The sequence below is a fragment of the Mus caroli genome, chromosome 14, assembly GCF_900094665.2.
Source record: "Mus caroli chromosome 14, CAROLI_EIJ_v1.1, whole genome shotgun sequence".
Classification (NCBI taxonomy): domain Eukaryota; kingdom Metazoa; phylum Chordata; class Mammalia; order Rodentia; family Muridae; genus Mus; species Mus caroli.
In genome coordinates this window covers 5,744,220-5,771,956 of record NC_034583.1, presented here as the reverse complement: position 1 = coordinate 5,771,956, position 27,737 = coordinate 5,744,220, and the positions used below count along the sequence as shown (strand labels likewise).

At 41.8% G+C, this 27,737-nt stretch overlaps 1 protein-coding gene across 25 annotated transcripts in view; it reads left to right on the top strand.

Annotated features, from left to right (window-relative positions):
• The window catches only part of Cadps (calcium dependent secretion activator), a 442,533-nt gene that overhangs the window by 95,976 nt on the left and 318,820 nt on the right, over positions 1 to 27,737 (top strand). For all 25 annotated transcript variants that reach the window (XM_021182627.2, XM_029468964.1, XM_029468977.1 and 22 more), the window contains exons 2-3: positions 18,335 to 18,448; positions 24,777 to 25,109. In XM_021182627.2, coding sequence (XP_021038286.1) covers positions 18,335 to 18,448; positions 24,777 to 25,109 — 447 coding nt within the window. The remainder of the gene's footprint in view (positions 1 to 18,334; positions 18,449 to 24,776; positions 25,110 to 27,737) is intronic.

Sequence of the window (27,737 nt, the reverse complement as noted above, 5' to 3'; positions counted from 1 at the left end):
CCCAGGACTGGCTGAGGTGGGAGTGCTGGGTTTTGAGGATGGTGAGTGGTCTTGGTTTCTGTTAGTAGGATTCTTACATTTGCCTTTCACCATCTGGTAATCCATGGAGTTAGTTGTTAGAGTTGTCTCTGGTTAGAGCTTGTTCCTCCCATGATTCTGTTAGCCTCTATCAGCAGACCTGGGAGACTAGATCTCTCCTGCGTTTCAGTAGTTAGAGCACTCTCTGCAGGCAAGCTCTCCTCTTGCAGGGAAGGTGCACAGATATCTGGTGTTCAGACCTGCCTCCTGGCAGAAGATGAAGGCCCAAAACAGGGCTTGTCCCAGAATCTGTGTAGCTTCTGTAGTGCACACTCTCACCTGTGCAGACTAGTCTTGGTGGAATCCAGGACCCAAGATGGCTCCCCGAGATGCTGTGACAAAGCCCTCCCAGGCAGGTGGGACGCCTCTCCTCTGGCAGGGAAGGTGCCCGAATGTCTGGAGCCTGAAACTCAGTCTGCCTCCGAACCTCTGTCACTTCTGCCTGTCCCAGAAGCTGTTAGCTTCTGTATTCCACACTCTCACCTGCCCTTTGGAGGTAATATTACAACATGTACTCTTTCGAATCCTGAGTAATCATTAGCTGTTTAAGTCTTCAGCTTTCTATGACTGGTAGGAGCCTCTTCTAGGTGGAATCTGAATCCATTTAGCAAGATTCTGGAAGCCCTCTTTAGCTTCCAGATAGCTTTATTAATTTCTGCTGAGGGAAAGCTATTATCTATATTTCATGCAATCTACTGCATACTGGGTTTTATTTTGTTGGTTTTGTTTTTATTTTGTTTGGTTTGGTTAGGTTTTGTTTGGTGGTTGTTCCATTTTGTTTTGCTTTTGAGATAGGGTCTTGCTATATAGCTCTGGATATCCTGAAACTCACTATGCACACTAGGCTGGCCTGCAACTCATAGCCATCTACCTGCTGTTCCCTCCCAAGTGCTGGGATTAAAGACATGTGTCACCATACCTGGTTCATTTTTGTGTAAAGTTGTATTCAAAGATTATAGTCTACAGAGCATATTAATTTTAAGTTTTGGGTTACTGTGCATTTTAAAGTGTGTGTTTCTCTCTCTTAGATAAAGGCACAGTAGCATTCATTCCTTACATACAACATCTTTTACAGTTAACAGTATCTTCCATAGGTCACACCCATGTTTGCACTTACAACTATTCTGCACTTCTCTATATGACTTTATAGGACTCCATTGTGTGGCAGCACCATGCTTTATCTAAGCTTTCTTCAGCAGTGAACACCTGCTACTCTCACACTTCAGCAGGAAGCCTTCCCTGTATTCTGAACTTTGCTCCCTCAAATTGTGAATGTGAATGATGGCTTAGTAAATTCTCTAGGGTCACATGCTGAGCTGGGATCAAGGTAGCACATTGTTTAGCCCTGGAGTGCAGGTTCACATTTGCCCATTGTCTCTTCTAAAGCACTGGTCTGGAGTTCTGTTATTGGCTGTTGAAGCTGTGCTGATCTGTAGCTCAGATCAAGGTCTGCTTAGTGCGTGATTGATAAAATAAGGATTACTCTTCACTGACCACCACTCCATAAACAGAATTTTACTGAAAAGTCAACTTGGACCTGCAAGAGGAAAGTAAAGGGTGTAGACATTAGGGCTCACTTTCCAGAAAGTTGGAAACTAGTACTGGTCAGAGCACAGGCTGCTGAGTGTCCCTCATGTCTCAGAATGTTTTTCTAGGTCATTTTCATTCTGGAAAGACAGGACTGTTGAGAAGAAATAGAAAATGCTGTTAGTGGCTAGGCCAGTGATACTTAACCTTCCTGATGCTGTGACCCTTTAATATAGTTCCTTGTGTTGAGGTGACCCCCAGCCATAAAATTATTTCATTGCTACTTCATAACTTTAATTTTGCTACTGCTATGAATCATAATGCAAATATCTCATATGCAGAATATATATTTGACCCCTGTGAGAGGTCTGTTAGACCCTCAGGTTAAGAACTGCTGGCCTAGATTATACTCAGAATTCTAGTTCTAGGGCTTAGAGAGCAAAGGCAGTCTCTCGGGCCACTGTGCCTGGATCCCAGGGTTTGGCCTTCTGCTTAGCAAACTCTACATATCCTTCCATCAAAAGGAATATTATCATGGTTTATAGATCCAACCCAGGAAGTCCTTGTGCACTTTGGTTCCTACAATGAATATCTTAGACAAGATTAACCTCTTCCTGGTACACTAAGTGAGAAGTTAGATGTGAGCTTGTAACAGAAGCAGGGAGTAAAAAGGGACCTCAGAAAGGCAAGCTCTTTAGCATTGTTAAGAACCAGTGAATTCTTAGTGCTGAGTGAAAAACTTGTTATATATGGATTCTCACCAGTAGTTTAAGGGGTGTGTGGATGTGTAAAAAAAATAATTGGACTCCAATTAAAACAAGTTTTTGTTTGTTTGTTTGTTTGTTTGTTTAAAACTGCACATGAGAGAGAGAGAGGGAGAGAGAGATTGAGTTATGAATGTCCTAATTCCCTTTAAATGAGATCTCTCATTGAACCTGGACCTCTCCATTTGGTCTAGACTGGCTGACTAGGAACCCCAGGAACCCCCCAGTCCCTTCCACCCAGGGGTCTAAGGTTGTAGCACACATGGTTCTCCCAGGTGCTTGTGCAGCCTGCGCTCTCACCCACTGCCATCTCCTCAGCCTGGAATGGGAACATAACCACCAGTGCGCAATGGTAGAGCTACATCACAAGAGTCTGCCATGTGCAGAACTTGCTAAATACAGGAAGTTCAGGCTTCCCTCTTGCATTTTTCTGTCTTGCACCTTTGAAAATCCCCTCCCCTCTCCAGATCTCTCTAGCCAGAGCTAAAGAATTATGTCTCCCCCTTAGCACCAAAGCCTGACTCTCAAAACAGAACACAAGGCAGATGAGTACTAGGAGGAGGGGAAGCATTAGGGAAGAATGATGAGAAAATGATATTATCTATTAGAAAAGCTTCCCAGGGCTCTCAGCCAGGTCATGGTTGCAGGAACCAATGGGATGGATTTCAGAGAAGAGCCTGTAAGGTCTGCTCTGATCCTGCTGCTTTACAAAACCAGAGAAACATGGTTTTATTATGTAGTCTCTAAGAGGCAGAGTGGAGTGATGTGGCCTCCTAGCATCCTGAGGCTTTGCATCCTGGCTTCTATGGAAAGATCATAGATCTTTCCAGTCATCAGCTGTCCCAGCTTTCCCTGGTGCATCCTGTCTCATGGGAGAAGCCGATTTTCCAGCTTTTGTGCATCGGAATGCTTGTAAAGTGTCTAGGGTTGGGGGCCATAGCTGTGTTGGAGCAACCCTCAGCATTCATTAAGCACACAAACACACATACAGAGAGAGAGAAGGAGGAAGGGAGGGAGGGTGGGAGGGAGGGGGAGAGAGAGAGGGAGGGTGGGAGAGCGAGAGGGAGAGAGGGGAAAAAGGAGAGGGAGAGGAGGAGAGGGAGAGAAGAGGAGGGAGAGGGGAGGTTCTAAATTCATTCATACCTGGAGCCCTACCCCTAGGCTTTCAAAATAAACAGGTCTGTGATAGGGCTACATTCATCTACATTTTTAACAAAAGGATCCTGACTTAATCCAGACATTAATTAACATTAATTAGTATTTAGGCTGCATTATGGATGATTTTCTCTGATGTTGAACACTGTGCCTTTTACAACTACTCCCTACCTTGGATTTTTAGACAAAGTGCCTCACTGAACTAAAATTACCAATTTGGTTCAATTGACTGGCATGAAAGCCATGGGGATTCTCCTTGCTGCTGCCCTGGTGCTGTGGTTATGAACATGTTCCACCATACCCCATGCTTCATGTGGGTGCGGGGGAATGAAGATCAAGAGGATGTGGCAAGCACTTTGCTGGCTGAGATCTCACCTTCTCACCTTCCCCAGCCAGCACCTCATGTCTTTAAAGAAGTTTTAGGTTCACAGAAACATTGAGCAAAAAAGTATAGGAATTACACATGCCCACACCTACAAAATTTTCCCCATTCCTACATCTTGCATTGGTGTGGCAAATGTGTTTGTCATAGTTGTGAGGCTACAATTCATTCAGTATTTTTAACTAGTATCTGTAGTTTTCATTAGGGTCTGCATTTCTACCTTTACTTTTCAATTTCAGAATACTTTAAAACTTTGTTCCTATTTAATCTCTCTGCCTTTATGGACCTTGAATAGGTGTTGTTAGATTAAAACAGTCAAGATCTCTGTGGAACTCCAAATACCCAGCAGTCTGCAGAGTGGCTGCCAATCAATTGTGCCTTTGTCATTGCTCATGACAGGACAAGGTTCTTATCAAAATCAATTTCAGTGAGGCTCCTGGTCATCATTTGTGAGATGTTGTATTGAAGAATCTTGTGTAGCCTATGTGTAGTCAGTATTCAGGGCTTCCCACCTTATTTTCTAAAAATAATTGCTACTGATAAATTTTCTATTACACTTCCAAGGCCCTGGATGCTGTGCATGATTAGAAATCTCATATGTTGTTGGGCTGCACTTTTTAACCTGTTCTCCAGCCAAATGGAACTGTTTGTCACCTCACCCCAATCTTCAGGGTGTTCATTCTGAGATCTGTACCTAGAAACTGACAAAAAATTCTTGATGTGTCCTTCAACTGATCCCCCCCATTTTCTCATGTATCTCCTCATGCATGTTGTACTTCTACCCCAACATGCCTTTCTCATGCCTTCTCCATCTCTCCGCCCTCCTTCCTATTCTCCCTGCTACCCCTGGGTCTGAAATTGGAGATTCTGTTCTATTTTAAACCCTCTTCTCAAATGTCATAGCCTACACATAATACGGTCCTCTTTGCACACTGACTCTCAGGGCACTCAAATCATGCCTACTCTTGTTCGGTGTATGTCAATGACTTCTCAATGAATTAGGAATTAAACCTTCACTTTGGCATGTATGGTCTGTGCCATCATGTTCCATTTCCTGTTCACTGTGTGCTAGTACCCTGCCTTCCATGATCACATCCTTCCCCACTCTTCCTAAGTACCATACAGCATCTGTTCACTTCACTAGTCACAGGTACATGACGTAGAGCCATGCCCACCAAGATCTTCAAGGTAATTCTGTTAATGTTGATGAGACACTGCCAGTTTCAATGATGGTGCAGAAGCAGCAGTGAAGAAAGCTAGTATTGCCTTAGCATGACAAGGGCAGCAATGAATCATGTATACGGCTGCAGCAAGAAAAGAATTCAGTAAACATAGCAACCTATCAGCATCTGCTGTGTGCCACAAGAACATGGTTGGGTACCACTGCCTTGGTGATGCTGAGATAGCAGCATCTTATTGAACACATCACATACTGTGAGCCTATTCACACCATACTCTCTGCCCACTCATCTCTCCCATTCTCTCCCAACTGGCCTCACTCTACTTCATGTCTGGTGTATTAGATTACGTTGGATTTGGTAGAGATAGCTATGGAGAAATCACTTCATGTTTTTATATAACATCTGTAGTTAATTGAGGGAGAGAAGATGGAAACCAGAGTTGGGTCCATGGATTGGAGCCTGTGAATTGTGCTTCTGTAGCATCAGCTGTCTGTGTGCTGTATATGACTGGATTGTATGGTAGATGTATTTTTATATTTTTGAAATAATGTCCATGGTGACTGGAATACCATCTTTAATTGAAAGAACAGCTAAAAGACAAATTTAAGTATTTCACAGATATTTTTAGGAAATTAATAAAGGGAACCAACATTATAATGGTAACAGTCATTGTATTTTGCTCATGTTAGAGTTGAACAGTTTAACCCACAACCGTGAGCCGGGCAACTTCCTGACAGCTTTCTTTATCCATTGCAGGATTTTGGGTAACACTCATGATGATATTAAGTGATACAGCATTTTTGCACATAGGAAATAATATTTGTTGACATTTGAAATACTTGCATGACTCAATGAGCAAATATTTTTGTATGAACAAATTTCTTTGACTTGCATAGGTGCAAGTCTTTCATAGAACAACAACAAAAAAAATCTAATGGATCTTACTGTTGTTGAGTATAAGACATTTATTGATATGACTTCAATTTTCATATTGCTACTGATGTGTAAAAAAATACCATCCTTTGAGCTTTGTGATGGTGCTGGAGAAGACTGTCACATTTACCTAGCATGGCTATCAAAAGTTTTGTTTGGAAAGCAATGTCATCTCCACAAAGGGCAGGTTCCTTCCACATACACCAGTCAGAGTAATACTGGGAGCAGATTGAATACTGAAGCAGAAGTGAGAATCCACCTGTCCTCTTTTTATCCAACACAGATTTAAAATGCTATTAAATGCTCCAAATGTTTTCACTATTAACCTTTTAATTAAATATTTTTATAATTATTATTATAAAATAATAATTAATAATAAAATATTAACCTCTTAAAATATTTTCATACAATGTGTTATTTAGATTAATGTATAATAAGTTTATTCTTAGTTTTAATGAATTAATAAATAATTTAAACAGCTCAGTTTTAATCTGAGTTATAGTAGATATCAAGAGGTATAACACAATTTGCCTAACAGAAGCCCTTTGGGGTCCTCAGCCATGTTTCAAGTTATGTGGAGACTTTGAAATAAAAGGCTAATGGCTTTCAAAAGCCTTTGATCTGTGCTCCTTTGTTGGTTGGTCTGTCAAAAGAATCCAAGTGACTAGTGCCTCAGTGCCTCCAAAGTGGAGGAAAAACTTATTTCTAAAGAATGCATTGTTTTCAAGGGCAAGAGGTAGAACATCTTTCCCTGTTCTGTGATTGGTGGAAGCAGATCTCTATCCTTTCTGTTCTCCCTTTTATCTTCTCTGTTTTTAATCTTTATGTTTCTGTGTTGTTTGGGAGTTACTGAGGCTAGAAACTGAGGCCTCACACATGCTTACTGTGCCAGGGAGCTAGCATCCTTTACCCAGAGCATTTCATCCCCTCCTCCATCCAGCTGTTAACCCTAAGTTCTTCTCTAAATTCCTTTTCCTGTCCCTCTTCTGACAGATAGCTGTTTTCCAGGAAAGTCCTGTCTTAATCAGTGTTCACTCACTGTCTCCAAGCTTGTGTCCTTTTAGGTCCTAGAACACTTTTTGGTAGTGTCATATGGTGCTCCTCTGACTTTATTCTTTCTTCCTTACCCAAATAGATTTTTAAGAATAACATGATCAGTGGGGTTTTCTATTACTTAATTATTTAAAAATGCAGACTTAATTTGAGAAGTATAATTTCACTAAATATATTCAGTTGCTACTCTAAAATTAAAACAGGAATACACGGAAGGTGGATGCACAATGATAGAGCATAACATGGTGATAGTGGAGCACTAGTGTGTGGTAAGACTCTGTCTCAAAAGATAAGGTAGAGAGTGAAAGAAGTGGATGCCCAATGCCCATGTACGTACACACGCATGCACTCACACCACATGAATATATATATATACCAAAGAAGACAGATAGACACGCACACACACATACACCAAAGTAGGACAGATTTCCACTCTCGCATCTGTGTTCAGAATGATACATTGTTAAATTCACACTTACAGGATAGATATGGCTTCCTTCTTCCTTTATGCAATAGGAAGCATACTACCCAATGAATACTTTATCAACTGTGCTTTCCTCTGTGACTACAGAAAGTCATATGTATAATAGAAAAGCAGTTGGCTTCAAATAAGAGAAGAAGAGAAAACATTCAGTGGCAAGGATGATTCAGGGCTCATGCATAGCTCTCATCCTTACATCCAAGGTATGTATTAACAAGCGTTGATTCAGAGATTCACTATTTCTACAATGTTCAGTATTTCACTCCAGCTGTAGATACTATAATTGTTTGCTCTGTCCAGAGAAGAGGCAACAGGAAGGAAAATATGATGTCTCTGGGTAGATTCCTTTTTGTGAGAATTTCAAATGTGTTCTCCAAAGTCCTTAGAGATATCTGGCACTGTCACGTGGCCATCCCTACTTTCAAGGAGACTGGACACAAGTAATAGCCATTTAAACCCCTAAAATGGAAGGGCTAAGGAAGAAAACATAGTGAATACCAACCACATTCATGCAATTTCAAAAGTGAGCACATACGCAAAAAGAAACATGAAGAAGATGAAAGGTGAAAGGAAATTTTAATAATGAGAGTAACCCTTTCAGTACATCATAGGATTCATTGCTGTGCACTGGGCAGTGTTCTGTGTGACTCACATATATCATCTTGTCTGAACCCCATAAAAACCCTGGAAGGAGAAGGCACTACTTTACAAGGAGACATCACTGTCCTTTGTTTTGAAGGGACAGACACAAAAGTGAATTACTTGCCCAAGATACTGCAGTATAACAGCATTCAACCAGAGCTGGCTCTGGCTTCTCTCTTCCTTTCCTTGAGACACTTAGAACATGATGTTTCCTCCTGACTGAAATCTATCTCACACTCCTGCCAAATGCTGCAATGAGTTACAAATGGCCTGAAGGAGAGTGGGAATTTCCAGACCTTGGTTAATGAAGCAATGTGAATCCAGGGTGTCTGAGTGACTCTTGCAAAAACTGCAGTGCTTCCCTCTACCTATGGCCTGTCCTCTCTATAGGTTTTCTTCTCTTAAAACTCATTGCTGCAATTTTCAGTTCTGACCTTGATGCCGAGTGGCTGCTGCACCTGTTAAATGCTGTTAGATGCCCTTCTACTTTAGGAGGCCCTGTCGATAAGCGGCTTTTGAGGGCCTATTTGTTTGTTTAGAGTTAGGCTATCATTGTCTGTTAGCCTAGGCAAATTACTTTAGTTTGTTTGTGCAAGATCATCTTCTGGACTCAGCCATATTTACTAGGTCAGTTAACTTTCACCCAGACAGAACCTCTGTCCCACAGACTGACTCTTAGTCTACGTGTTTTTATGAGCACCTAAGATTTTCATTTTGTCAGGCACTAACAATGAATATTAGGAAGCCAAGTAAGCAAATGATCTTTGATCTGACAGATAAGATTGTACCTTTGTAACTTTCCATCTTGAGAACTTAGTATACATGAATCATTCACTAAGTTAATAGATTCAGTCAACAAATACTTGTTGAGAGCTAATTATGTACAAAGCACTAAGCATATCAGCATGAAGGTAGATAGGCTTGGGATATTTATGAAACACATTTTTGTGGGAGACAGATTATGATCAAATAAAGAAGACCTAAATGCCCATCAGTAAGAAACTAGATGAACAGTGGCAGAATCATCTTTACTTTGGAACAGCAATAATGGTGAACAATCTATTGCTACACCAAACTCTGTGACTAGATCTATTGTTCATGACTGTACTAGCATCATACTAAGAAGCTGGAAAAATTGATCAATGATGATAGGTGTAGAGCCATTGGTTGTCTTTGGAGAGCATTATGATAAATAAAAAAAGGGGAGGGGGGAGACATGAGATGATTCAACAGGAAAAGCTGGCTGCTGTCAAGTTTGACAGCTTGAGGTCCACCCCAGGCCCTTATGGTAGAAGGAGAAAACTCCCATAGTCTTCTTTCTAACAAACATATGCCCACTGTGAAACAAGTCCATATACATGCACATAGAAATGCACACACACACACACACACACACACACACACACACACAATAAACAAACATGTAATCGTTAAAAAAAAAGGTTCTATTGGTTTGCAGAGAAGGAAGTGAAAATCGATTCTTATTCAGAAATGAGATCTGTTTGGAGAGAGCTCTTGTAATAAGGGGAGGACATGATCTAGCCTTGAGTTGTGAGAGCAATTAGTGAGGCTAACATCAAAGACATGGCAGGGACTTAAAGGGAAAATTCTTTAAAACCTGGAGAGGACATTCATTAAGATAGTTTAAAGTAAGAGAGAGAGAGAGAGAGAGAGAGAGAGAGAGAGAGAGAGAGAGAGAGAGAGAGCTACCAGGTACAACATGGTAGGATCCTGAAAAGGGAAGAAGAAAGGAAGGAAAGGAAGGGAAAGTAGAGGCAATCACTTTTATGAGTTCAGGAGGAGGAAGTCTGGCAGTATAAGCAGCAGAGATGAGGAAAAACATTTGTGTACAAGTTCATTCTCCTTAAGGACTACATCATTCAGAGATAGAGGCCAATATCATCGTAGAGGCATGGCCTGATTCCTGACACAGGGGAAGGTATCTAGAGTGCCTGTGATCTACAGAGAAGGCCATGACATTGGAGTCCTGGAGCAGATCTAGGCATCACTATTTTCTCTTGCTATGAGATGAGAGCTGGTTACATTGGAGGGTTAATTTTTTAAGAATATATGTATCCTGCTCTTGTGATGTGTTTTTGTATGTGTGGATACTATGATCCATTCAAATGAATTTATGCTACACAATATAAGTATTGACAATGGTAATGGCTTTAGGGAAATTCTTAGAACCAGTGCAATATGATGGGAACATAAGCATGACACTTGGTCAGGAAAGGCCATCTTAGAGACATGGAGTTGGGTTAGATTCCTGGGTAGTGGCTATATGGAAAGGCAGAACGATTACCTCATTAGGGAACAGCCAGGATGAAACTTCAGACAACAAAGGCTCCAGAGCATCAGCAAGGTAGCAGTGTTCTGAGGCGGGGAAGAATGTGTTCTGGGACTGGGCAGAATTGGACATGTAGAAGCACAGAGTTCAGTCTCAGCTACAACCTTGGAAGTGTCTAGTTACCATCTCTCTCAATTAACTAGACTGAATGTGCCAGGCAGTGGGCTAAGTCCCCATTCCCTTTTAATCTTCCAAACACTCTTGGAACACAGGTTCCCACATTTTTACATGAGGGGTCAAGGCTTAGAGAATGCAGCTTTCCCAAGCTTAAGTAGGCAAACCAAAATATGAGCCACTGCCCCTTTGTACCTAAATATTTTGGTCTGAACTCTAAGCCATACCCCTGTCTGGCACGGTCCTCTCTACTCCAGCGGAGACAGGAACAACATGGACACCAAGTCAGGTTCATGCAACGGCTTCTTTACTTCTGGTTTTTTCCCCTACAGCTCTCTTCCCCAGCAGCTTCTTCTACTACCTCTATCCTTCTCGCAGCAAGGGCTAAACTCCTTCTATTACAACAACTTCTTTTACTACTCCTTCTACTCACGGCAAGGGCTAAAACGATATTCGCGCTGACTCACCTCCTTCTAGCTCCACCCCATGTCATCTAATCAGAATTCAGGCACGAGCTCAGGTCGTTCACAGATAGGCTGACAGGTCCTGATCACAAGGAACAGTTCAGCCTGGCAGGCAGCCCACGCATGCAGCCTCACTGCTCATGCTTGAGCAAGGTAGTAAACAAGTGGGTTTCACAGGGCCTGCGGTGGCACCCACTTCATGCATCTCCCCCTTTTTATTTTATTAGCAGCTCTGGGATCAGCATCTGTCTTAGGTTATCCCCATCCATGCCACATCCTTACCCGTCATGGGAATGACGAACTCACTTTTGCCATCTTGTCTTAGGTTGGTATGCACACGTGAGGGTCTTACCCGTCATTGATTACTGATCCAGCATGTTGAGCCAACATTGGGGGGATGTTCCTGCTTCCAAGGCTGCCATAGCCTGCACTAAGGCTCGTTTATCAGCGCTGTGCTGCCTTTGCATATGTGCCATCCACCAAAGCATTCTTCCACAGACAACAGTCAGCAGGAGCGCTCAAAAGGCCATCCCTCCCCAAATTTTTAAGAATCCCACAGTTCCCTGGATGATCTCCAGCCATTGCTTTGCAGTTGCAATCTCCACACGGGTGTTGTTCACAGCAACAATCGATGCTCGCAATTCCTTCATCTTTGTGTCGAGATCATGACTCCAATTTCCTAGCAGCATCACACCAATTGCACACCACAGATTTGCAGCTCTGGAAAAATTCTGATACTGAACAGAGGTTACACACATTCCTGCCATATGAGTAATGCAGGAAGCAAATATTAACTGCTCCAAAATATTCATCTGTCCCCGCAACCAATCCACTCTTTGGTTAACCATAAGGATACCAGCTTTCAGATTTGTATTTCAGTGGAGTCAAAGCCCTGATTTCCTCTTTTCAGTCCCCTTGAAGGGAAGATAGCATGGTGACTAGGCAAAAGCAAAATTTGAGCAACTCTATCTCCAGGGGAAATGGCAGACACCCCTCTGGGGGAGGAAACCATGATCTTATTTTTGTGGACACCTTATTACTTTCAAAACACAGAAGTACATAAAGAAAAACCTTTTATTCAAACTTGGCTATATTCTGTTCTATACCCCCATACCACACTGCCTTCTGTTCCCTGCCTGTTCACTAAATGTCTTTTCCATATCTTTTCAATGCTGACTGAAATACAGATTTTATAGACATAAATTTGTAACATATTTACATAGAGCATACATATGCATACCTAAGAACTTTAAGTGTTTTTATCTTACTCAAAACAATGGTCCCTTTCATAGTGTTGTTTTCCTTCTAATACTATTGGCTAGTCTGCCCATCCACTATATAAGACCATCTTTTCTCTTTTTCTCTCATTTAAAGCATTCTCCTTTAATGGCTCAAGTTTCTACTACTTAGTCTTCAGGAGCTTTCCTGCAGGTTGCAATGTGTTTTCCTGAAGTACTGGGAAGGCCCCCACAACAGCGGGCACATTTTTCCAGTCTTTTGCATGAAGACTACACTTTCCCCTTTTGTCTCCCTCATCTTTATAGGGGGGAGGAGAAGGCCACAGAGGGGCTGATGGTTCTGGCAGGTGCGGGAAGTGGGTGCGGCCGCAGGCCCCGTGAAACCCACTTGTTTACTGCCTTGCCCAAGCATGCGCCCTTTACAAGATGGCATCACTCTGATCTCTGATTTTTAAGTATCAGAAGTTCCACAGACGCTTACAATCTAACTAAAGAGGTTCTAAACTAGCCACTTACCTAAACTTTCCTTACCACTGTTTATTAAAGTTTCCTTACCGCTGTTTACCAAAAATTTCCTACCGCTGTTTACCAAAGTTTCCCTACCGCTGCTCTTACCAAAATTTCCTTACCTCTGCTTACTAAGATTTTCTTACTTACCATTGCCAACTGATGTGATGATTCGATGAGTTCCCCATTTCCCATACGGGCCACCACTTGCTACAGGTCCTTTGTTCCTGCAGCGACAGAAACTACACGGACACCAAGTCGGGTTCATGCAATGGCTTCTTTACTTCAGGCTTTTCCCCCTACTGCTCTCTTCCCCAGCAGCTTCTTCTACTACCTCCGTCCTTCTCGCAGCAAGGGCTAAACTCCTTCTATTACAACAGCTTCTCTTACTACTCCTTCTACTCACAGCAAGGGCTAAAACTATATTCACTCGGATTCACCTCCTTCTAGCTCCACCCCACTTCATCCAATCAGAATTCACACACGCTCCAGGCTCACAGCACGAGCTCAGGTCATTCACAGATAGGCTGACAGGTCCCAATCATGAGGAACAGTCCAGCCTGACAGGCAGCCCACGCATGCAGCCTCACTGCACGTGCTTGGGTAAGGCAGTAAACAAGTGAGCTTCATGGGGCCTGAGGCCACACCCACTTCCCACACCTGTCTCTGAAAAGTAGTACTATATATGACTCCTTAAAAGTACTGAGAAAACTGTAAAACTCTACATAGAGGCTACTGAGAAATAACATGTGGGCTGAATTGTGTAGATGTGTAAAATCAATCACAGTCTGGTCCTATTAGAAGAACAACATGTGCAGTCTAATGGTAAGACCCATCCATAGCAGCTAGCATAGACTAAACGCATGTCTCATGTCAGCCCTGTCTCTCAGCATCCTCACTGCCATCTTATGCAATCAGCTTTGGTGACATTACATGGAAGCAAACACAGAGATAAACACAGGTTCCTCTTTGTCTGTTGAGACAAAGTTGGAGAGTTTTCAGATTAACTGCTTTATAGTAAGGAAATGGTAAGTGTCGGTGGAAAGGAAGCAAGAGGAAACTTCAGGTTCTGCTATCAGAGTTATCCTTGCTCCCCTGCACTGTGAGCTTAATGTTCTCAAAGTTTTTTGAAACCAGAATTTGGTTCATGACACCACTGACATTGAGAAGCCACTTAGGCAAAGACAGCAGTTGAATCTTCAATGTGATATGTGGTCATCAAATCATATAAGGAAGGGCAGTCTCTCATTCCAAAGATTATTCCTGCTCCTCTGGTCAGTGGCCAGTCTTTATCCCTGAGATCTATGATGTTAAGGTCTTCTTCATCTCATGCTCCCACTGTGTAGCTGGACTTTTGCATACACTAAGGAAAATGAGCATCAAGTTTTAATTATATGTAGATCAAAGGTTAATTCAGAGCAAGTAAACCATTAATTATGTGCACAGGATTGTCTATTTACATTGTGTGTGTGTTCAAAAGGACCCAGATCTGTCTCCTTCTTTCTTTTTTTCTTAAGACTTGTATATTCTGTAGTTTCTCTCCTCTGAAATCCTAGAACATAATTTGATCTAGCTCTATATGCTTTTCCTTTCCCATATAGATGGAAGAGCTCTAAGGATATGCCTCAATGCCTTTAGACTACCAAGTGCTTTGACGTGGTGAATAAGATCAAGGAATGGCTGCAAGGTTTTTTGCGATTTTTTTGTTTTTTGTTGTTTTTTTGTTTTTTGTTTGTTTTTTGTTTTTTTTATTTTTTTGTTTTGTTTTGTTTTGTTTTGACTATTGAACCCTTAGATTCTGGCAGAGCTCTGCATTCGTGCTTGGCTCTTTGTAAATGCCTGTATATAAATGAGCTCCATGCTTATTTATTGGATGCTCAGATTTGGCTTTAGTCAGCAATCAGTCTTGATCATGCAGATGGTGTGTGCTCCTAATTTTATTTCAATTACTAAAGACAAAAGCTTACCCTAGGCTGTTTGCCCTCTTGTCCCACAGAGCTAAGATTGACAAGAGTTGGAACAGATCCTAGACATAAAGTCCGTGAAATACCCTGGTTTGTTAGGAGCAGCTAGGGATTCTGATCTGAGTAAGTTCCACCTAACCTGCTTTGGAGGGACTTGTGCTACCATGCTGTCTTGTGAATGGGTTCCCTGTTGCTAATCTAGGTGTAATTCAAACTTGAGGTTCATTTTCCTTGGTATATGCAGAAGTCCAGCTACACAGTGTGAACGTGAAATAATGAGAAAGACCTTAACATCATAAATCTTAGGAATAACGACAGTTGTGCAGTTCTGCTCCAGAGGCAAACAGAGTCATTGTGTAATAGTATTGGATTTGAACAGGAAATCATAACTAAAGATGTGTGTTCCTTCCATATTCTAAGGCTATTCCATTCAATGTGTAATTCAACTGTGGTGTCCTAGAAGAGGAAACTATGGCTTATTTGCAAGATACAGCATAACACACATGAAATGCCTCATTGGAAGTTCATGTCATGATTACATGTGAAAGTGGTTTGGAGACATATTGGTTAAAATAAAGCATTGTAAAGATCATATCAACTCTTTAAAAGTTTACAAATGTTCCTAATGTTGAGTGGTGGCTTCCCTAGAGCATGGCAAGTATGAATCTCGAGAGAGGGAAGAAGGCTCAGTCTTTTAATGCCTGCTGCATTTGTGTAATGATGATCCAAGGCCCACAGACAGGAAGAATCCTGTGATCACAGCCCCATGTACAAATAAAATACTGTAATCCCAGTACCATATATACATAGAATCTGGTGATCCACTCCTATGTACACATAGAATCCTGTGAGTAGAATCCTATGTTCCCAGCACCATGTACACATAGAATCCTGTGATCCCAGCCCCATGTACATGTAGAAACTTGTGATCCCAGCCCCATTTACACATAGAAACCTGTGGTCCCTGCCCCATGTACACATAGAATCCTGTGATCCCAGCCCCATGGGCAAGTATACACTTATAATCTCAGCACTGAGGAGGCAAAACAAGACAGCTCCCTAGAACTTGCTGAACAAGCAGCCTAGTGTATTCTGCAAACCTCAAGGCCCAGTGAGCACCCTGCATCAAAAAAATGATGGATGCCTCCTAAGAAATATTATACAAGGTTGACCTATGGTATCTTCATGCCTATACACATGTGAATAAATATATATACATACAAGAAATGTAATAAACAAACAAGCATGAATCTTGTCAAACTTAAATCTTTTCATCTTCCCTTGCTTCCATATCCCTCCCTTTCCAGTTCTCCAAAACTTACAATCTTTATTCAGAGTACCCAGCTGCCAGCTATGAACATTCTGAGAACCCTTCTTGTTTTATTTCTTGAGTAGAAACTCAGATGAGGTTTCAGTCTCCTAGAGCTTTAAACTTTATTTTCTACTTATATTAATTTCTAATAATAAAGGCCTTTGAAATCCATGAAGAAAATCAATACTTCTTTCATTAGCAGACAAAACCATGTGTGCTGCATACAACCTGCTTCATAGTATGCCTCCACCATAGAACAGGTTAAATCTAAATGGCAAAGGCATCACCTCACACAAATAGCATTTTCGTAGTAAGAACATTCACCATCCACCCTCCAAACTGAAAGAATGCAACATCTGAGCTGTAGAGGCAGTTCTGTGGTAGAATGCTTGCCTAGCATGCAAGAAGAAAAAGAAAATGAAAACCATAGACTCAATCCATAGATTGACTCTCTCTCTCTCTCTCTCTCTCTCTCTCTCTCTCTCTCTCTGTGTGTGTGTGTGTGTGTGTGTGTGTGTGTGTGTGTGTGTGTGTGTGTCTGTGTCTGTCTATCTCTGTCTCTGTCTCTCTCTGTCTGTCTGTCTCTCTCTCTCTCTCTTGGCACATGCACATGCTCACATACACCCACATACATATACATACTAAATTTGTTGTAGTCAGCCTGTTACCTTGCTAGTCAATAAGGACTCATGTCACCGAAGAGCTGTAACCTCATGAGGCAGTAAGCAGTTAAAATGCTTACTGTATCCAAATGGAAAAATAGATAGTGAGACCAAAATGCATTTATTCAAAGCCAGCCCCATTCTAGAGAAGCTTCAACTCCCTGGCCAACCCTGAATTTAAGTGGCTTTTCCACAAGACATCATGGTGCTACTGGAAAGTTATTTTTCTACGAGAACTGTGGCTGTCAGAAGCATGTCATCCTTCATTTGAAACAGAACATTTTTCAAAGCCTTTACCTTTTTAGAAGTCAGGAACTTGAACTTTGAGTAGTTTATTAACTTTATATAGTGTCAACAGAAACTAGAGCTGTTTCAAGGCTACCCACAGATAGTATCTTTCCTGCACTTTGTTCATTCAGTTAAATCAACATTAATTGACTGCTTGTCACATGTAAGGCACTAGGGAGGCTGCAGGAAAATCTTAGTGAAAAAGATAGCAAAATGGGCTTAACACATTTAGTCATAACCACGAGTCATAAAGATAAATGTTTGCTTTTGAGTCATGTGTGAGGAGGTCTTAGCCTGAGCTGGAATTTTTAGTACTTCTTATGCCAGATCTAATCATGTTGATGGAAGACAGGACATTCACAACAAGAGGAGGATAATTGGCATGAATCTTATAGGACTATTTTCCTTGGATACAAGATGATTGGAGTTGTGAGGGCAGTTGTACAGAAAGAACTGCCCAATATGCCACCTCACTCCCTGAACCTCAGTGCTATTGACTCCTGGCCAGGGGTATACCCACAGTACCAGAAGTTCCACAGCCTCTGCAGGGTACACCTTACTAGCGTTCAGACCTCTGAAGACCCTGCAGGTAGATTAAGTATCCATTATGCACAGTGGAGTGTTTGCAATGCAGAGTAGAGTGCCTGCTAGGCAGCATTCCAACAGCAGCCTCTTCTTTAAAGTTATAAATAAATAAACAAACAGACCTGCTTGTTTACTTAGTGGTCTTTGCTGATTTCTGCAGTATAATTAGTTCCATGTGGCTCATAACACCAGCCAATGATGCATCCATAAATGTAAATCTGAAAAGAGACATGACCCACTTATCTACAGATTCTATCTTACAAGCACTGTGCCTATAAATAACTACAGGCACAAATTAAAGTAAGAAATGAAAAAAAAATAGCAATTTCTGAATATAACCAAGCATCACGCCCTAAGAAATGTTTTAACAGCCAACTCTTTTTCAAAAGTTAGAAATAAACAAACAAGCAAACAAAGAAACCTACTTGACAGCACTTGCTGATTTCTGTGGTAACAGAATTCCTATGTGGTTGTAAAGCAATGTGTTAAACTGTGGCTTGTACTATTTTTAGCAATGATTGTGTTCCATGTGAGTTCAGAAAGTTTGCTCATTTATCAGGCCAGCCCACACTCTGATAGATGGGCATCTTTCTTGTGAAGTAGTCACATCCCTGTTTACATGAAGCCTTCAAGGTTCTCTTTCTCTCTCTACAGATCAGCAAACAGCAGCTACAGACTGTCAAAGACCGGTTCCAGGCTTTCCTCAATGGGGAGACCCAAATTGTAGCTGATGAAGCCTTTATGAACGCTGTCCAGAGCTACTATGAGGTAAGCACTGTCCGAAGGCTGAAGCACCAGCCTAGCCTTCTGATCTGATAAACACTGCAGAAGGTGTAGCACCTTGGCTGATGCCAAGGTGTCAGTAGTCATCTGACAAGAGACTCTATAGTTTTGTGTAGAGAACGATGCAAAAAGCTCCTGCAGTTGGGCATTGGACTGATGACTCGGTACGCAGAGTGCTTGACACACAAGCCTGAAGACTTGAGTGGAATCCTTAGCTCCACATAAAAGTCTGAGTTCAGTGTTGAATGCTTGCAATCCCAGTGCTGGGGAGATGGAGACAGGAGGATTCCTGAGGTTCATTGGTGTCTTAGTGTTCTGTTAAGTCACTAATGAAGTCAACACATTGCCCTTAACACATACTAAGTGACTACTCTGTTCAAGGAAGGGATCAGGAGAGTTGGCATGTCCAGAATACACTGTCACCATCCTGTTTGCTCATGGCTATAGGTTCTATAGAATCTTGGTCCTAACTCACTTTTTTGGAGGCCCACATACATGTCTTCTGACTCCTGTTTTCCCATCTCATTCTGATATAATCTGGTTAATCAGCAGGGTTTCTGCTGGAAACATCATCACTGTACTTACCAGTACACTTCAACAAGTATGCATTGGGCTCATCTATATGCCAGACACTATGTTAGGTACAAACAATTTTACAAACAAAACAAGGAAGGTTTGGGAGAAGACTTAGTTGATAAAAACACTTGTCTTGGAAGTATAAGGATATGGGTTTGGATCCTGAGAGCCCATGTAGGTAAAGATGTACACAGTAGCCTATGTCTGTAAACACAGTACTTCTAGGCCAAGATGGGAGATAGAGAAAAAAATTCATGGGTCAGCCAGCCTGGAGTAGCCAGCAGTGAAAAAGATACCCTGTCTCAAACAAGGTGGAAGGAGAGGACCAACACCTAAGGTTGTCTTCTGACCTCTATCTGTAGTACTTATGAGTCCACATGCACACAGGCAAATGTGAACACACACATATACACACACACACACACACACACACAAACACACATACACTCACACAAATTCTCACATACCCCCCCACACACATACACACACAAATACACAAATACATACACACACACATACATATACACATACACATACACATACATATACACATACACATATACACACACATAAACACACACACACACACACACACCAGAGAAAAGGAGAGAATTAAAAGTGAATAAAAAAGATAACTCTTTAACACTATCTTCCCCAAACTTAGAATCTACCCTGAGATTCAAATATTTACCAAATTGTCATAAAATTATGGCAGATGAAAGCTAGAGAAGGGCTTTGGAGGAAAATGAATGTCATACTGAGAGTTTAATTGGGCTCTCCTTGGTTTGTGGGACATTGGCATGCATAGCTGGGGACAAAAAGCAGCTCCATTGCTGATTGAATATTTTTAAACCAATCGTGATCTTTAGAGCTGACAACAAAGAATAAAAGCCCTTGTTTATGACACCAGTGCTCCTTACCTGTCCCCTGGAAGAACTTCTCAGTTGGCTCCTTCCACTATTATGCCATGTCCCAATTTATAACCGTCAGTGTTTCTCTAGTGCTCTTAAGATGCAGGCCGGTGACTATGATGCCTATGCCCAGAGTCCTGGGTATTTAGCCATTCCTGTTCATCTCATGCCAGCACACCCTACACTTCATTGCCATGGCTATACTCAATTCTCCCTGTCTCCTCAAACATTTGACCTTTTTACACAAATTGTTCCTTCAGTCTGAAATATCTACCTCCTCTCTGTTTTTCTGTCCTTTGCTCACATTCACTTACCATCTCAGTATTTACTTCTGGGAGGTGTAGTGACTCCCTTAGACTCCCAAATAGGCACCCCTAGATGCTGGGTTCTTCTTGATCACCATAGACTCCAACTTAGGTAGCCCTACCTGTTGTGCAGGATACTTGAACACACTGTGACCCCTGAGATTGTGTTATTTACTGGGGAAAAAGCTGTTTTCAGTTGTGCTGTGTCTTAGTGCTTAGCACACACCTTTAATCCCTCTGACTGGACTATAGACCTGACCTAAATACACATCTTTAATCCCAAACAATGAAGGTAAAGTTAGTTTGTAGAAGGAAGCACCATGTTTGAAAGTGATATCTAATTGAGTGGCAGACAAAGTGATGAATCAGAGAAAGATTTGACAAGATAGGGAATGTCCAGCTCTCACAAGAACAGGGAAGAAAGAAGCAACATCAGAGGGGAAAGTGAAAGACCCACAACGTAAGGACTCCCCCATGTTCTGACTCAAGAAAGGCGACACCCCAAATCACTCACAAGAAACGGTCTTGCTGCAAACTGCAAGAGGATTTTTATTCAAGAGTGCTCTCAGGCCCACGGTCATACACCACGCAGGGGTAGAGGACTGTGGCGCACTGAGTAGCTGGGTAAGGGGGTATTTAAAGGAAGAAACCACAACTCAAGGAAGTGGGGAGGGCATTGTTGGAAAATACCAAAGATACCAGTAAAGAGTCACAAGGAAGTGCAAAATCACAAGAGTCACAAGGAATACCTGGTAATTGTTCGGGTTATCTCTCAAGACAGTTTTTAAGAGCCCCTAACAATAACACATTCTTTAAATGAACACTCTTTGAACCCAGGAAGCGGGTGGGTGAAGGAAAGTCGCTATCTGTTTTATGATTAGCATACCTTGGAGCATTGAGTCACAAAGTTCACATTCTCAAGCCTGGGCCTAAAGGCCTAGAATTTTGTTTTTACGTTATACTTTTTCAAAAGAAGGAGAGGCAAAGGGAAAAAGAAGAGGAGGCAGTTTTACCAAGAGAGTTTTACAGAGACAGGTCAAAGAGAGAACAACTAGACAAAAGTGAAACTAGAATGAGCCAGAGAATGACAAGGAGCCAGAAGATCAGAACAGATTGCTAGAGTTAGTCTGAAGCCAAGTGGAGCAATTCAGTTAGAAGGGAAAGAAGCCAGATCAAATCAGTTAACATGGAAAGGAGTTTGAGCCAGAACAGCTGAGTTGACCAGTAAGTCAGAGTTCAGAAAGAAAAAGAAAGAGTGAGTTTATTCAACAGTTAAGTCTGAAAAGCTGAAAACATTCTAGGCCTAGATAGATTGTATGGAGGCTAGAAGCTTCCAGGAGTAGGCCTATGTTAGCAGACTAAGGCTGTAAGCCTGAGGCAACAATTAAGTCAGGAGAATAAAAAATACTTTTACACCTACCTACTGGGTTGTCCTTGACTACCATAGACTCCCACAGAGGTACTCCACTCCTGGATGCTTGACTACCATAGACTCCCACAGAGGGACCCATGACTGCTGGGTTCTGTGCTGTCACTGGTCATTCCTGAGTGTGATTATTTTGTATGAAGTTATTAGGTGATTTCTGTTACATTCTGTAAGTGCCTAGTTTATGTCCAGTTCTACTATTGTACCTCCAGTACCTATGGTCATGTAGACATTGCAGCTGGAAGAATAACACTAAGACCTCATAATTCAACTTTCTTACCCTTCAGATGTGAAATTGGAAAATCAGAGAGGGAGAATGATTTATCCCAGGTGACACAGAATCTTAGTTTTGCATCCTCATCCATAATGCTGCATTATCTTCCTAAAGATGCCTCAACTTGCTTTGTAATTTACTACTCCTTGGTGAGTGTATACAGTGTGTGTGTGTGTGTGTGTGTGTGTGTGTGTGTGTGTGTGTGTGTGTGTAAATTTAAAGGTTGATACTGACCTCAGTTGTCATCCTCAATACCTCTTCAACTTATATCTTGAAACATGATCTCTCATTGAACCCAGAACTTGGACATTTGGCCAGGTTAAGCTGGCCAGTAAGCTTCAGGTTTCCTCCTATCTCCACAGTGCCAGTGCTTGGATTATAGATGCACATCACCTTGCCCAGCTTTTTTATATGGCTGCTAGGGATCAAACTCAAGTCCTCATGCTTGCACATCATGTACTTCCCTGACTGAACCATCTTTCCAACTCCCTATTATTTGAACCTAAACCTATAGGTGAGACTCATAATATGTCAGCTTAAGTGCATCATCATTAAGTAGTGCAGGCTCCCAAGTGAACTCTGTAGCTCATGAAGTCTGGGTCAGACCAGAAAAGTATTTGACATGTTTCCTCTAGTTGACTTAAGAATTAACTCTCACATCTAGTGTTGTGAGTTGAGTTGTAGGTCCCAGGCTATCAAAACATGCCATGGTCTTCACCCAAGAAGACAAACCCTCCAGCGTCTTTGCTAAATCACTTCATTTAATGAACCTTAAATGGAGACTGTATTAGTAACATGTTTTCTCCCAGTATGACTTGGTCATGATGCACAAGGGTGACTGCTTTCCGCAACACACTAGGCACTACCCTCTCAGAGCATGCAAGGCAAGTGCTGGTGTTTGGCAAGGTGATGAATGTTTGACTGGCCTCTGGAGGACCTTTACACACCTTTTGGAGCATGACCAAGATACAGTTCCGAAGTGTCAGGTTTTTTTTTTTTTTTTCCTCTCTGAATACAAAGTGGTAGCACCAGCACTTTGTATTACATTCACTTTGTATGAGCTTGTGTGAGCTTCCAGGTGTGTGCAGTGAAGCAAGAGAAAACTATACTTAGTAATAGAGAAGTCCCAGGGCTCAGACAGCAAAGCTAGAAGGTCTTCTGCTTGGTGGAAGAACCTCAAAGAGAAGGAGGAAGCAGAGTGAAGTTAAAAGACCATGTGGATGCTGAGGAGAGAGCTTAAAGGGAGCTTGCTGCACAAGCATGAGAAACCAAGTTCAAATCTTCAGGATCCATGTAGAAAGCTGAGTGTAGCTGTGCATGCATCTGTAACTGTCTCACTATAGGGACATAGAGATAACAACAATACTGGGGCCTGCTGCCTGCCAGCCTAATGCTGAGTTAAACAACAGACTCTGCCTGTCTCAAGGAAGTGTGGTGGAAGATGATCAAGCAAGATACTGAATGTCCTCCTCCCTGGGCTCTGAGTATGCACTGGAGTATGTACTCATACATACCTGTGCACATATACCACATACATATACAGTGCATACACTCTTGGGCCTATGGACTCTCTTTCTCTCCCCCACTCTTCCTCTTTCCCTTTATCCCATGTGTCTGTGAGTAGACACTACAATCAGGCAATGGAAGTTATGATGGGCAAGTCCCTACTCCTCTGTGAAATCTTGTTTCCCTTCTACCCTGAGGCATATCCAATTTGTGGCCCATAGGTCATATGTGACAGAGGACAGAATCATAACCTTACTAAAACTACAAGTTTTTGTGTGGTCTTTTCCTGTCTTTGGAAGTTGACTGTACAATTCTTGTGCATTTGTAGATGACTGAGTCATGTCACAGTGACAAAGCTTGCACACACCTTTCGTAGTAGACAGAGCCTAACAGCTACGTGATCCCTATTTCTTTTACAGAGTACCATGTGCTCTCTAGAGACTGGAGAGACTTGAGGAACACAGAAACTTCTTGCACACATAGAATTGCATGTCAGTCAAGGGGACAGAAAATTGGCACATATTTTCTTGATACCAAATTTCAGTTATGATAAGTATCCTTTCGAGGATAAACAAGGTGCATGTAGTAGTTAACATTTCAGTGCTGCGTGCTAGATACTTAATGACAACGATAACAACCCACGAAGCAGTTAGGGATTCAGGCACTGTTGTAATTGCTCTTTTCAAATGACTCACTTAATTAAACAACCTGTATTGAGTTGAGTATTACCCTATTTTATAGACAGGAACACTAATGTTCCAAAGAGATTCACTTAACATAGTTTGTATAGCCACTGGGCCGCAGACGTGGAGGAAAATCCAGTCAGTCTAACCATAGCCTATGCTCTTTCTGCACCTATCAAGAGATCAGTCCTTGAGGCCATTTTGTAAGCTCAGTAGTTCTTTCTGCTGTAATCTTTACTTTTCACAGTTTTATTTAGACTGAAGGTGTTAAATGAAAAATTTCAGAGTTAAGCAATTCACACACTTTAAATAGCTCTTATTATAATGTACTGCTATAATTGGGTTCTCACTGGAAAGTCTTCAAGAAGAATAAACAGTGCAAGTCAAGTATACTAATATCTGTGATTTCAGGCACTCATTGGGGGTCTTGGGACACACTCCCTCAAATAATGGAGCTATTATACTATTTTTATTCTTGATTTAAGATTTGGGTACTGAAGAGTGTGTGAAAGGGGCCTATCTGAAATCACACAGCAAGGACGAGTAAGTCCATGTAAATAAAGAACACAGTTCAGGGCAGTGGCACTTCCATCCATGGCTGACTCAATTTTTCTTGACTGTCCTTTGCTCAGGTGTTTCTCAAGAGTGACCGTGTGGCCCGCATGGTGCAGAGTGGGGGCTGCTCAGCCAATGACTCTCGGGAGGTCTTCAAGAAACACATCGAGAAGAGGGTGCGCAGCCTGCCTGAGATTGACGGCCTCAGCAAGGAGACAGTGCTGAGCTCTTGGATGGCCAAGTTTGATGCCATCTACCGTGGTGAGGAGGACCCCAGGAAACAGCAAGCCCGGATGACAGCCAGTGCAGCATCTGAGTTGATTCTCAGCAAGGAACAGCTCTATGAAATGTTTCAGAACATTCTTGGGATCAAGAAGTTTGAACATCAACTCCTGTATAATGCCTGTCAGGTAAGTGCCTGAACTAGGCATTTAGGCCTAGAACTATGGGTCAGTGGAACCACTTTCAAGAGTCACTTCTTGTTGGGAAAACATTAAAAATCATATGTTATAAGTGTGCTGATGAAAGACTGACTATTTTGAAGACTAAATTGTAATTGTGTTTTTATCAGATGTTAAAAGACACTGAAACGTTTATGTGAGCCCATAAGTGGTCCTTGGTCTCATGAACCATAGAACTGGCTTCATTGTGGATGAGGGGAGAGTAGGTCCTGTGAGTATTGTGTGGCCTTGGTGCGCAAAAACAGCAATTAATCAACAGCATAACTTTATTACAAAGACAGTTCTATCTTAAACTGAGTAGTGTGTGCATGCAGGGTAAGGCATTCCTATGTCTCTAGCAAAGAACAGAACAAGACACAAAAGCTGGGTTTCCAACGTGACTGACAAAGAAGTCCTATTCAAGTTTGAGTTGAATCACAGCCCGATTCCCTCACACCATCAATATCTGAGAGCAACAGAATGAGATATGGACCTTGAGTTCTACTTGGTCCACCCCCAAATAGACCTCGAATTTGCCTGGGTGGAGCCTTGGACAGCAAGTTATTGGAAGACTCTGATTTCCTACTTACCAATCTGGTGCTATCCATTCACTCAACAAATATACCGAGTTTACTTTGCAGGCTTTGAGCTATTTTGTGTGTGACACTTGAGAGTATGTTTAAGATGCACATTCCAGCTCCATCCTTAGAGAGATTCAACCTGGGGCCAGCCCAGGAATTTGAATGTCAAACAATCCCTTTCTGGTAACTATGTTGTCTATTCTCCCCAGGAGCTGTCAGAGTCCTCAACCTTGCTCTAGTTCCCCTGGATCAATTCCAGGCCCTGTAGCAGTTTGAATAAAGACACTGTAAGAGATTAGCCAAGAGTGTCCCTTGTTCAGACTCACAGTGACTATGGGAAATGCTCTTCTGGACTCGAACTAGCTTTAAGGCCTTGGGGTTTGTGATCCATTCCATGACAATTTGAAATTGTAATGAGTTAAAAGTTGATTGAACCTTATGAGGGCATGCACTATATCCTGTGAGAGTTAAAGGACACATCCCATGGTAGGTAAAAGTTTTCATTAGCTAGTGCTACGTTAAAATGGCAGAAAGATGTGTCTTACTATAACCCTCTCAAGTTCACTTGCTTTCTTAGCCCATCTTTTCCTTAAGGAATAATGCTTATGAAGTCTCACCCTTGATGTACTAGGAGGCTTTTTTTTTTCTGTTTTGTTTTGTTTTGTTTTTGTTTTTTAATACACATTAAAGTGAAACAGAGCTACTAAAATAGAAATCTGTCATCACTAAGCCTTCTTAGGTCATTTACTACTGAGGATGTGCAAAGTCAGCCAAAACAACCAGTACTTTGACATTTCAAGAGTTGGGGGTTATCTCTAATGCCACCCCAAAAATAAAGTCACACTGCTCAGGGCAGCAAAATTCTAATTTGTGCCTAAGTTGGCTGCAAAGAAGAGAGAGCATATACCATTTCCTCCAGCTGCCTGCTAGACTGCATGTAGACAGAGAAGATTCTGGACTTTGCCAAGCACTGTTACTAGGAGTCACAGATGAAAGATTCAAGTCCTCTCTTTCTCAGAGTGCACTCCACTTTGCAAGATGCTGCCAAAGCACAAGAATGAGAACATGGACACAGAATTGAGTTGCTTTCATTCTGACCCAGTGGCATATTTTATTGTTTAGTTTTACATTTTCTATGCCTTTGTGTCCTTACAAGATGAACAATACCTAGGAGCTTCCAAAGCACAAAGTATCCATATCCTTTTCTTCTTATGCACAACACATCCTGGAAGCAGGGAGCTCTAATCTTTTGGAGGCAAACTTGAGTAATGTCCCTTTCTAAGGAGCTTCCAGTCTTCTCTCAAAGGAGAGGAGGGATTTATGAAGAAAGAACAATTATATCAGTTCTGTTGTAACAAAAGCTGTCTATCAAAACACAAAGAAAGCAAGGAGCCTTCAACATAATCTCTCTGTTTGTGTATGCAATGTCTAATGGTCCATTTTGTTTGAGAATGTGTGGATTGACATCAGAAGAAATTGCTCATAACCCACCTAATGTTCCCTGTATTGGCAACCCACTATGATGTCACCACTGTTTCCTGTTTTCAGAGTGCCAGGGAAGCAGTTACCTGGTTATTTGAATTGGATTCCAATGCTCACAAACCCACGGCGATCTCTCTAAGATCCATTGTTTCATGTAATAGACGAGTTGAAGACCATGCCACTCTGCCTCTGCATGAAATCCAAGGCTGCTACTGGTTGTAATGATACAGTACTTAAAGTATTTTAAAAATGCATCCACTCTACCTTTCTTCCCATTTGTTGTCAATTTCATGCCCAGTTGATCAATTACTTGCTGCTGCCTACACTTGTATTTAACATCACAAGTTATCCTGAATTACATCATTCTAAAGTGTGTGAACATTTCTCTTGAAAAGCACATTGTTGGTGTAGAAAGATGGCTCCATCAGTACAGTGCTTCCTACAGAAGCATGCAAACGAATCCCACGTCAGTGTAAAGAAAAGCAGGATGCTATGCAGTTATGACCCCTGTACTGGGCAGGTAGAGACAGGAGGA